Source organism: Dendrobium catenatum, unplaced genomic scaffold (assembly GCF_001605985.2).
Source record: "Dendrobium catenatum unplaced genomic scaffold, ASM160598v2 fragScaff_scaffold_104, whole genome shotgun sequence".
Taxonomy (NCBI): Eukaryota; Viridiplantae; Streptophyta; class Magnoliopsida; order Asparagales; family Orchidaceae; genus Dendrobium; species Dendrobium catenatum.
The window spans coordinates 411,277-423,689 of NW_021318566.1; the positions used below are offsets into that span (position 1 = coordinate 411,277).

Below are 12,413 nucleotides of genomic sequence, written 5' to 3' on the forward strand. Positions count from 1 at the left end.
CATACGATTTAGCGTTCAAATGGAGCGAATAGCGGACGTCATACCACCACATGCAATTCGACTGGCGATAGTCTTATGTGGCTCTCATTGCGAATATCAACCCTAGCTCAAAATTCTATAATTGACATGTCATATGCACTTTGATTTAGTGTCTAGCCAAATTGTGATTATTTCATTATATCATGAAAGCCTCATATGTTCTATATAATAGCATAAATATGAGCTCCACTTACACCCACCGTCATACCAGAACACATTGCATATATATCATAAGGCTCAAATTTGTGGAACAAGGTTATGGAGCATCTACAATAATTAAGACCAAGACTCATTTGACTCAGCCTCCACAATAGCAAATGTAAGAGCCTATAGTCCACCGTTCCTATCAATGCCCACAGTGGCAAGTAGAGTCCCTTTGTATTTGCCCAATAAAAATGTCTCAAGCAAAGCACCGGGCAACAGAATTGCCATCCCTCGATCGTTGGACTGAATGCCCAGAATTGTTATTTGAAGCGATTATTTTCAATAACTTGTATGTTGTGAAGTGATCATGGAAGTGCAATTTTAATGGCTTCCATGTAACGGTGTAATGAGTAGTATGAGTCCTCAAAACTACTGAAGATTGATTTCATAGCCTTCCTCCATGCATCCCAAGCATTAATGTAAGGAATCTTAATGTCAAACTTTGACTCCATCCGAGCAATGATTTCATGTGGCTTCATATTTATTTGTTGTCGAAGAATGGCCAGTGATGTAGTTAAAAATAAACTTGGACTTGCAATTACGATGGCCAGTTATCATGATATGATTCATGCAAGTATGTGGAAGACCACTAGATGAGGCTTTTTATATACCACCAAGTCGCTTTCTTTTTGCAGCATGTAAATGCCATAAACATGGATGGGAGAGGTTATCATGTTGTGTACACCTAAGTGTAAGTCTTGTCTTTATTAGATGTGCTTTTGATGTGCTCCACATTATTAATGATTGACCACCCATTAAGTGCATATTGAAGGGCGTTCTTACTGCTAAAAGTTATCCTTTTACAATTGTTATGGAATGATGCCATCTAATTCCCAAACAAAATTTATAGTTGGGGCATCGACTGCATCGGTACAATCCCACTCCTATGTTGAGCATATCGTTTAACATATTCATTATTTGCCACAATAGCTCCTAACTCAGGTATGTTACGAAAATCATGCTCACGGACCGACTCATGCCCAAGTAATGAGACATCATAGTCTTCTGCAGTTGGATTTCTTTCATCCCCTATGGGGGTTTCACTCGAGCTTTCACTAGTTCTGCTATCCATCGTCTTATATTCTTCAACAATAGGTTCGCGTTCAACATCATTTCCCTGGTGGAAATGTTGTGTTTGTTGGTGGAGCTCAAACATCGGTACGCCTGAAGACGTCTGATCACTAATACTTGCACGCCTCTCGCATATTGTTCAAACAATGATGGACACTCACTTAGACTTAAATGGCCTACACACATTGGTGCATGTTGTACTGAACGTTCACTAACGCTAAAGTGGCTACTGTCATGTGCAATAGCGGGGCTGTGCAGTGGGTCTGCAACACATAGTACAATGTAATGGTAATGTTTAAATTCAAACTCATCAATTTGGTAGGACTATAATCTACATCGAGTTCAAATTAGGTGCGCACAAACCTGTCAAGTTGGGAAGAGGGTGACGGGTCATTATAACCCATCTGATTAGGAGCACCAAGGCTTATGGCACATCTTTGCAGTTGTGAATTTGAACATAAATAATCAAAATGCGCATTCGAGTTTCATTAACCGTGACTTGAATTGGTGTGTATCCTTCGTTATTTGGAAGACAACATACAAGTTCAATACTGCATGTCTCACTATCATGGTGCAATGCTCGAAGAATTCTTACATTTAACTATACAAGTGTAGGATTCTCATTTATTTCGATTGGACGGGTCCTTCCACCGCTGTTTAAAGGGATGAAATTCTTCGTAACATTCAAGTCACCATCATAATATATAATGAAACGTAACATTATATGTGATGTGATTTTTGTATCCTCAAAAAAAAAAAAAAAAAAAAAAAAAAAAACACACAAACACACACACAAGTGCTCATGTCAATTAACAAATCATTTAAATATTTATGTTATGAATTATAGAATAAACATATTCAATGTTATACAAAATTAAAACTTAGATAATTAAAATAGTTTTGAGACAACAAATTTAATAAAATCCATTTTCAGCAGAAAATAAATAAACTATTTCTCTTATGCATGCTCTTCCAATTATTAGTTTTCTGCCGTCAATCCGACCTTAAATAATTTAATTTTTCTAATAACTAAAGTACTTTTACTTTTATAACAATTAATAAATAAATTAACTTTATAAATATTCATAACTTAATAAGTAGATATTCATAGATTAATTACAATTATAATAACTAAATTACAATTAATATTCATAACTTACTAACTAAATTACTTTTACTTTCATGATAATTAATAACTAAATTATATTTATAAAAAAACATTAATATTTAGATATAAATTACTTTTACAACTATTAAATATTTTTTGAAATTAATGAGTCTCCTACTTAATTGATTTGGTTGGCTCTACTGGCAGTTTGTTCATCTGCATGCACGTAATTTCAGAGGAAAGAAAAATAAAAAAGTCAGTGAGATTGGGGAAATTATTGGGTTCGGACACCGGACATAGCTTACTGTTCGGTACTTCAACCGTACCAAGCATACTGAGCTCGGTACTAAACAGTACTGAGCACGGTACTGCTTGGTACTACTCAGTACCGAGTAAAGGGTGACGTGGCACATTTTCATTTGCTCCGGACGGCGTCCGCTGTCCAAACCCAATAATTTCCCCAGTGATTGAGTATATAGATAATATAATTGCAAGATGAATAAAAAAGTACATTTTAACCTACAAGTTTCAGCATCTACTCATATATTTCCAGAAAAGTATAGATAATGTAGTTGCAAGATGAATAAAAGAGCAGGCTTAGCTTGTGATGAAATTTTCCAAAATGGCGGTTCTTGTAATAAAACCTTCTGTATAGAGAAAGGCCAAAACTGCAAAGGCTGTTGCTACTGTCGTCAACAAGAAAAAATAACCGTTAGGATAGCCCATGAACATGTATTCTGTTCTCTTTACTTTCTTCGTTGCTATCCTTTGTTGCTTTTCTTTACTTGACAAAGTATTTTCATCGCCATCTACTTTGCGTTGGTGCTTCTCATCCACATCAATCAATCCTGTCTTTGTATCTTGCTTAACTGTTTGGGCCACTATCTTCTTTACTCCCTTCTCTACCAGATCAAAAGAAAGCTTTAAAATTTGTTCTTCTTCTTTGATTTGAGCGACTGATTCTTTGTGAATTTCAGCTTCTTCTTTCTTATCTGCTGGTAAAGTTTGTGGGCATTCAATTTCCCTCTCCAATTTATCTTTGGGAGCTTCAAGTTCATGGTATTGAACTGAAACGGAATCATCTTCTATCTCCTCTACTTCTTCATCTGGAGAAATTTCCGAATCTTCGGCACCAGCTTCGATATGGGATTCCTCTATTTCAAGAGCCTTCTCAGATTTGCTGAGGTTATTATCCTGAAAATGGAGAAAAAGTTAAGAAAGTACTTACTGGATACTTTGCTGAAGAAAAAACTGCTCTCAGAGATCATAACAAAAAAAAAAATTACCTGGATTGGTTGAACTATTATCATATTTGGTTCTATGGAAAGAGGGAATCTATCGTCTAAACATGCTTTCGCTTCTCTTACAATTGGCTCTATTCCCTGGAACTGAATCAGTGGATTTTCTTTGTATGCCATCAGATTATAATGCTCCAAGGAGAATTCGACTCTTTGGGATTCCGTTAAGGGGCATTCTTCATTTTCTCTAAGTTTCTCTTCAGCTTCAGATGATTCCACATTTTCTTTGAATCCATTCAACAGGTTTTCTTCTGTCTTCCCTTCTTGAATAACATCATTAAGGTCACAAGTAGTATTTTCTTCCAACTGAGTTTTCTCTTCTACCACTATAATCATTGCAGGGTTCTCATGAGTGCAGCTCTGGAGGAGGAAAAACTGAAAACATAAGGACTAGCAAATTAAGTGTCCTTTTGAGGTGGCTACAATTTCGGTAAAAGTTAGTAAATTACTATGGAAAAAATATATTTTTATGAAAGCTGACGTACGTATTAGATTTTTTTCCTCTTATTATTATTATTTTTTACATTTATCACACTTTGATAGATCTATTTTTAAATTTTTATTAAATATAATAAAAAAATTATAGCCAAACAGAATTATGATAGGCTGATAGCTATTTGAAAAGCAAAACTGTGAAGAAATTATTAGCATACTAAGCATATATTTGTATTTAATTATGTTACCTAGTCTATATTACGGTTTTACCTTATGTAACCTCTATATAAAGAGGCTTGTATCTACGGTATGATTATTCAATACAATTCATTTTTCTATTTCTCTGTTACGGTCAGACTTCTCCTTCTTCATCCTTCAACTTCTTCTTCTTCCCTTTCTTGAAACTATCCTCTCATGGTATTCTAACAAAAGGACAAATTTTTGGGGAGCAAGTTGAACTAGATGATCTAAATATTCAACAGTACAGCTCTAAAGGAGGAAAAACTGTGAAGGTTAGTACTTCAAAAAATAAAATTTTGGGGGATAGACTAGAATATAACGAGTTGAATATTCTTAATGGCAGATACCTCAGTTGGCGAAGCTTCTTTCTTTAATGATGATCCAAAAGGAGGTTGTGTTTTCCCTTGAATTTCATCCATGAATCCATCAACCCCTTCATCAGCATAAGCGTAGTTACTTTCTTCTACCCCCATTTTGTCTTCTTCAGTATGTGTAACACCATTAATATGAGATATCAATTGAAAATCCTCTTCAGTTTCAGATGATTCCACATTTTCTTTGAGTCCGTTTAACAGGTTTTCTTCTGTTTTCTCTTCCTGAATAACATCATTAAGGTCACAAATACTATTATCTTCCAACTGGTTCTTCTCTTCTACTGCCACAATCAGCTGTGGAGTAAAAACTTTAAGGGAAGTACTTCTAAAATAGTTATTTCGGGACAAGTTAGATTAGATGAGCTGAATATTCATTAGTGCAAACTATAGAGGTTAGTACTTCACACAATTTTTAGGGGACAGAGCAGATTATAAATGAGTTGAATATTCTCCATGGAAGATACCTCAGTTCCTTGAATTTCATCGATCAACCCCTCAACCCCTTCAACAGCTGAAGGGTGGTTAATTACTTCTACCCCCTTTTTATCTTCTTCAATATGCATAATACCATTACTATGATCTATCAATTGAAAATCCTCTTTAGCCTTGATCATAACCAAGTCGTTGCAACTGCTCATCTGAAGAAGAGAAATAAGGATGAATTTGACATATATAAAGCAATGTGAAAAGCAAATTCAGAGATTGGTTTTCTGCCTCTACACTGCTTACCTTAGGTTCTGTAATTGCAGTGAAACTTGATTCATGGGAAAGGGCTACAGTTTGCTCACATAAATCTCTTGACCCCTCTACCATTTTCCCATCAGATTCGTCTCTTTCCTCATTGCCTTGTTGAACAAGTAAAATATCTAGTCTCTCATCATCTTCAAAGCCACCACTCTCCTTTCTACTTCCGTCTTCCATTATCACCATTTCAGGGTGTTTGCTTGAATCATTCTTGAAAAGGAGAAACACACTACATGACATTTGATCTACTTTTTGAAAATTAAGAAATAACTGATTAATAAATCCGTTGTAATGTTGAAGTTTCATTTAAGACGCTCATATGCAAGATACCTGTGTTATATCCAACGCCTTCTTTGCTTCCTCACTCTCTTCAAAAAATGATTCTCTTTCCTCCATTAATTGATTCATTTCATCTTGATCGCCAGGAGGGCTTGTTGCCAGTTCTTTGGCTCTGGAAACAACAAATTCTAGGATGGAATTGTACATTTCATCCTTAAAACCATCTCCAAAGTTTCTTTCTTCTATTGCTATAACCATTTCCGAATTTTGGGAAATTTTCTTCTGCAAGATAATTTTTGTAATAGTCATTCAATAAGGTGAACGATATTGCATCCAGTGTATCCTTATGCCGATAAAAAATATATGATGAAAAACTAGAAGATATAGAGAGCACTGCAGATAGTTTTGCCCTTTGTTAGATATTTTTTTGGTACAAGAAAAGACATAGCATCTCAGCTTATTTAGATACAACATGGGATGGTTTGGTGCTCTCTACAATTAATAAAGTTACCTGATGCCTTATTTTCTTGACGTAAATAAGGAAATAAGGACTGTATGGGCTAAAAGCTCGTAGGGTAAAAGTAAGCTTTTTTTGAGGAAATCAAATTTTATGTGCATTTGAATGAGTGCTGTGTAAGAGTTTATTAATTGTAGAGATGTGAGCTAAGGTCAAGGTTGACACTTGACGAAGAGTTGCAATGTTTGATAAATTTGCCACATGCTTGGTATCCTCCTCCCACTTCAAAGTAGCTTGAGGATATTGATGATTGGGAGGAAATAATAAATGACATTGAAAAGGAATAATCACTCATCAACTATATAGATGTAGTCATCAATTAAATTATTTTTATTTTATATGAACTTATATAAATTCTAATTGTTATGAACTTAAATTTTGGACAATATTATGAGTTTATTATTTTAGTATAACAATAATGACAACAACAACAACATCAAATATTTATTCCCTACGTGGGGTCAGCTATATGAATCCTCCTTCATTGTGTCCCTGTTAAGAGTCAAATTCTCCTGTAAATCAAATAAAAATGTCATTTATAATATTTTCAAACTAAGTCTGTTTAGGGTTTACCTCTACCTTTCTTAGTATACGCCAAATCTAATACTTCTACTCTCCTAACCAGGTAATCGGAAAGCTAACATTTTATGTGACCAAACCATCTAAGACAACTTTCTCTAATCTTATTTGCCACTGATGCTACTCAAACTTTTACTGAATAGAAAATATTGGAATACCATTTTGATAGTGTGTATGTATATTTTATTTATATTGTATTATTGCACAGAAGAAATATCAATGAGAATGAGCAATTCACTAGTTATAAAGCTAGATGTTAATGATGGATTTCTCATTAGAAATCCGGACATGCCAAGATTTATAGCGGCTCATAGGAAATTGATGTGCGTCAGGTCATCTGTGGATTGCAAAGGCTGAATAATTCATCAGTATTTTTATATTAACAATAGATATTTTTTATGGCATTTTCAAATGGAATTATTCAACATTGACTTGAGATCATTAATTTCATTCTTGTCCCCCTAAAACATCCACTGTTACTTTTTTTGGCACAAAAATAGTCGTTGGAAAGCTTTTCTAACATTCCTTTTGTCATCAAATTTTTTTGGCCAACACTCAAACAATTTATTAGAAAAATTTTTATGGGTTTATGGCCAATTCTACCATGAAAAATTAAGTGATGCGGACTCACTTTATCTTATTCTACTTTGCAGGCTTATTTCCTTCTTCCACGTTCTCAACCTTTATTGTTTTTACAACTACTTAGTATTTCTCTGCTTTTATAACTAACTATACGACATATAGTACATAATATACTTTTTTATTACTTTTACTGCATTTAGAATTATCAGATATCCTTGACAGAGGAAAATACATATAGCAACTGTAATGGACGGAGGACATCTTGAATATTATTACTAAAAACCAGTTACTTAGTATTCTCTTGTTCTGTTATCTTCTTTCCCTATTGCATTGCTACCAGGTATCAGAGCCAACTGGGAGCATATGGCAAAAAGCAGTAGACAACACGCTCCTGAAGACGATCGGCATGTGGATGCTCGTGTGGATGCTCCATGGACGGTGCAATCCAGGATCATAAGACAACCAGATGAACTCACAGTTGAGTTCCGCCGATTTTCCACAGAAATGTGTGATGATTCACAAAAGCGCAAGGCATATAGCGGCAACCATCAAACACCTGAACCGGCAGTATTACCGACCCACAGAATGGCTCATCATCGAGGGCTCAATGGCGGAAGACCACTGGTTCACTTACCTGAAATTTCTGATTTTGATGATGAGGCCGAACTTCCACATCAAGGAGATGGTTCCGATTTTGCAAAAGGAGAAATCCCACAATATCATAATCCACGCCATAGATTTGGTGGACTGCCAAGGCCGCAATGGGATTTTTGCATCAAAATGGACATTCCATTTTTTGACGGAAGGTTACACGTAGAAGATTATCTTAATGGGGAAAAGGCAGTTGAAATGTTTTTTAAGTACATGGAAATTGCTCCCGATAAACAAGTTAAGTATGTAACTTGTAGATTGAAAGGCGAAGCCAATGCTTGGTGGAAACATGTACTACAGTCCATACACAAAGAAGGAAAAGGGGAGGTGCGGAACTGGTTTCGGATGAAATAATTGCTCAGGGGACACTTTCTACCCACTGACAACGAACAATTGCTTTATATGCAAAATCAACATTGTTCTCAAGGGAATAGAAGTGTTAGTGATTATAAGAAAGAGTTTTATCGATTTAGTGCCAGCAACAATCTCAAAGAATCTAATAACCAAATTATGGCTTGTTACAATGTGGGATTGAAGGTTGCCATTCAAGATAAGCTTGAACTGACTTTCGTTTTGTCGCTATCTCAAGCTGTTAACTTCGCATTGAAGGCTGAAATACAAATCAACTGCTCTTCTCATGGCTATACGATCATACAACTTATGACAACAAAGGCCAAACGTCAACAGTAACTAAACCAACATAAAGTTTAACGCATATGTTGGTCATAATATGCAAGTCGTTGAGAATAAGGCCACAAATAAACCCAAAACAACAGCAAAAGAAAACCTATTTGCCAACCCTACGACATTGAAGTGTTTCGTTGTTTCCAATCGGGTCACAAATCTAATAAATGTCCAAACTGCCAACAATTGCAATTAATGGAAGGTGAATTATAAACCAATGAAGTCATAGCTGAAGGCGAGAATGAGAATGATTTTGAGGAAGTAGCAGGTGACGAGGGGGAGCCTGTGGCATGTGTTTTGCAGAAATTGTTGCCCATGCCCCGACAACATGTGAACTCACAAAGGAATGCCATTTTCAAAACTAAATACACAATTAATGTTAAGGTGTGTAACTTATTAATCGACAATGGTTGCATTAAAAATATAATCTCAAAGTCTGTTGTTCATGCCTTACACCTTAAGACTACAAAAAGTTCAAACCCCTACAAGATCAGTTAGGTGAAAAAGCTTATTGATATCCTTGTATTAGAAATGTGTAGGGTGACTTTTTCCATTGGAAAATATTATGCCTCCGAAGTCTTATGTGACGTCCTTGATATGGACATTTGCCATCTCATTCTCGGACGCCCATGGCAATTCGATACGGGGGTAACATATGATGGGTGTGCCAATGCTTATTCGTTTGAATGGAAGGGACGGAAGCTACGTTTGATTCCCAACTCTCAACCACAACACACTCCTGTGACAACTGCAAGCAATGATCAGGCTGCTCTAAGTGTGATTTCTGGGAACTCTTTGATGCAGTTGTGGCGTGAAAGGAAGGCCCTAATAACTGTCTACATGACTGAAGGGAATTCGGAAACAGAGGCAACAAGTTCTCCACTGGAACTACTCCAGCCGCTCACAGATTTTGCAGATGTTGTATCTATAGATCAACTAGATCAGCTTCCACCTCTTCATTCCATACAGCATCAAATCGACTTCAAACCTGGTGCTTCATTGCCAAATTTGCCACACTACAAAATGAGTCCGATGGAACGTCAAAATTCATAGCAAATTATTGATAAACTTTTACACAAACAAATGATTCAACCTACTCTAAGCCCATGTGTGGTGCCTGTTTTGTTGGTTCCTAAAAAGGATGGGTGTTGAGGTGGATGTGAATTGATACTCGTGGTATCAATAAAATTACCATCAAATATCGATTTTTTTACCAAGATTAGAAGACATGTTAGATTCTTTATCAGGCGCCAAAATATTTTCAAACTTAGATTTGCACAGTGGATAACACCAAATAAGAATCCCATCTGGCAACGAGTGGAAGATTGCCTTTAAGACTCGTAATGGGCTATACGAGTGGAAGGTGATGTTGTTTTGATATGCATCGTCTACATTCTTGTGCTTAATGAACGACGTATTGAAATCACTATTGGTAAGTGTTGTATCGTTTATTTTGATGATATATTGGTTTTTAGCTCATCTATTGCTGACCATTAGAAGCATATGTATGAACTATTTGGATTATTATGTGAGCATGCTTTATATTTAAATAAGTTCAAATGTGAGTTTGCTACAAGTTCAGTTCATTTTTTGGATTTTACCATTTTCGTCGAAGGAATTTGTATGGGTTCCCGCAAGGTTAAATCCATTCAAGATTGGCCTCGCCCTCAAACCTTAATAGAAATCCGTAGCTTCCACGGATTGACCAACTTCTACTAAAGATTTATTTGTAGTTTTAGCATGATTATGGCGCCAATAACAGATTGTTTAAAGTTGATCGAAGACATTTTGGTTGACTGTAGAACAACAAAAAAGTTTTGAAACCGTTAAAAACTCCTTAATGACAGATCTTGATTTAACAATTCCTGATTTCAACAAACCTTTTAATGTGGATACCGACTCATCAACCATTGGTATTGGAGCTGTCATGTCTCAAGAAGGTAAAGCAATTGAGTTGTTTAGTAAAAATTTGAGCCCTGCGAGACAAAACTGGTCGGTTTACGAACAAGAACTATAAGCCATCGTATGAGCTCTCAAGCAATGGGAACATTGTCTACTCCAATATTTTGTTTTGTGCAGTGACCACCAATCCCTGCAATTCCTTAATACACATAAAAATATTAACAAGATGCATGCTAGATGGATCATCTTTCTCCAAAAGTTTAGCTTCATTTTGAAGCACAAATCAGGAAGTAAAAATCGGGTAGCTGATGCATTGGGCCGCAGATCAGCGTTACTCACACAACTACAAATGGAGGTTACAGGATTAGAATCACTCAAGGACCTATATTGCACTGATAAGAATTTTGTCATACCATGAGAGCAATGTCTTCCAAAAAAACCTTATGGAGAATTTACGCTCAGGCACAACTTTCTCTTTAAAGGCAATGCTCTTTGCATTCCTATGTCCTCTTTGAGACATCAATTGATAATGGAAATGAACAGTGGTGGTCTTGCGGCTCACGTGGGATGTGAGAACACAATCGAACAAGTGCAACGTCGTTTTTTTTTTGCCCCATTTGAGGCGTGATGTTATCCGATTTGTGCAGAGATGTCCTATTTGCCAAGTTTATAAAGGAAATAGTCAAAATATAGGACTTTATATGCCGCTATTGTTGACCTCATTTTTGGCACCGGTCAATTGCACTGTCTTTTCACTTGCCCTCGTAGTCTATTTATTTTCATATAGCGTTGTTGTGTTTGTTGAAGGATCAAATCATGCATTTTATCTCGATTTGTCGTCGGCTTTGGGATTTATTCCTTTTGGTCACATATGACCCGTTGTTATGTTTGAAAATATATATGATTAGGTCGACGTCGAGTTGAATATTTTGTGTGTATTTAACCCTTCGCAAGCGTCTTCTTTCCGTGCTTAATTTCTTTTGTTCAGGGCCTCATTTTACAAAACAGATAGCCCTAGTGCGTTCATATTGTCGATATCATTCAAACGAGTCTATTTGCACTCGAATCAGACACCGGTACAAAACTATTTTAATTTCACTCTTTCTATCTTCTCATATTGGGCAATTTTTTTTCTTAATCCAATGGTTGAGATTTAATATCAAAGACAATATTTAATATCAACCGTTTGACGAAGGGTTTGTTTTCGGATTGAATAGAGACATGGCCGATTCAAGGAGAAGAAAACGATTCATTCATTTATCCAGCCGCAAGCCTCGTGACCCATCTGACATGTCCCTTAGACAAGGACAACAAAAAAGGGCGAGACTTTTTTTCTTTTTTTTCATGGCTCAAAAGAAAAAAAAGCCTCACAAAAGGGAAAAGGTATTAGGTCCGGATACCACTTAAAATTTGCCAAATGTGCTGCGCTTTGACTTTTTAGTTGTTTGCTCAAATTGTTTCCTATGAGCGTTAATGGCTTCGTTGGCAGAGATTTGAGCCTTTACTCGATGAATTAGATTCGTAAAAAATGGACCGTATATCGCATGAGTGCTGAGTAGAAGGGGCTAGGACGAAGCCCTCCGAGGAATACACCTCTAAATAACTCGGGATCTATCCCTGGAATTTGCTGGACCTCAGTAAAAAATTATTGGAAATACTCCTTGAGGGACTCATTTTCATTCTAACGAATTCCTGAGAGGTGGGAA

The 12,413-nt window shown here is 36.1% G+C and overlaps 2 protein-coding genes across 8 annotated transcripts; one reads left to right on the forward strand and one right to left on the reverse strand.

Annotated features, from left to right (window-relative positions):
- Nucleotides 1-2,889: 2,889 nt before the first annotated feature.
- On the reverse strand, nucleotides 2,890-6,112 carry LOC110104413. Of its 7 annotated transcripts, none has more exons than XM_028697167.1 (6): nucleotides 5,844-6,112; nucleotides 5,499-5,758; nucleotides 5,234-5,407; nucleotides 4,743-5,063; nucleotides 3,709-4,095; nucleotides 2,890-3,616 (listed from the first exon to the last, which is right to left on the reverse strand). In XM_028697167.1, the coding sequence occupies exons 2-6, from the start codon at nucleotides 5,751-5,753 to the stop codon at nucleotides 3,020-3,022; spliced, it is 1,734 nt and encodes a 577-aa protein (XP_028553000.1). In that variant the 5' UTR covers nucleotides 5,754-5,758; nucleotides 5,844-6,112; the 3' UTR covers nucleotides 2,890-3,019. The 7 variants fall into 7 exon arrangements, with proteins under 7 accessions (XP_028553000.1, XP_020689172.2, XP_020689169.2 ...); XM_020833510.2 differs by having other exon boundaries at nucleotides 2,903-3,616; nucleotides 4,743-4,991; nucleotides 5,499-5,723; XM_020833509.2 differs by having other exon boundaries at nucleotides 2,903-3,616; nucleotides 3,709-4,080; nucleotides 5,499-5,723.
- Nucleotides 6,113-9,336: 3,224 nt separating this feature from the next.
- Nucleotides 9,337-9,858, forward strand: LOC110104415. Its single transcript, XM_020833516.1, has one exon. It carries the CDS (start codon nucleotides 9,337-9,339, stop codon nucleotides 9,856-9,858), a length of 522 nt encoding a protein of 173 aa, XP_020689175.1.
- Nucleotides 9,859-12,413: the final 2,555 nt, after the last annotated feature.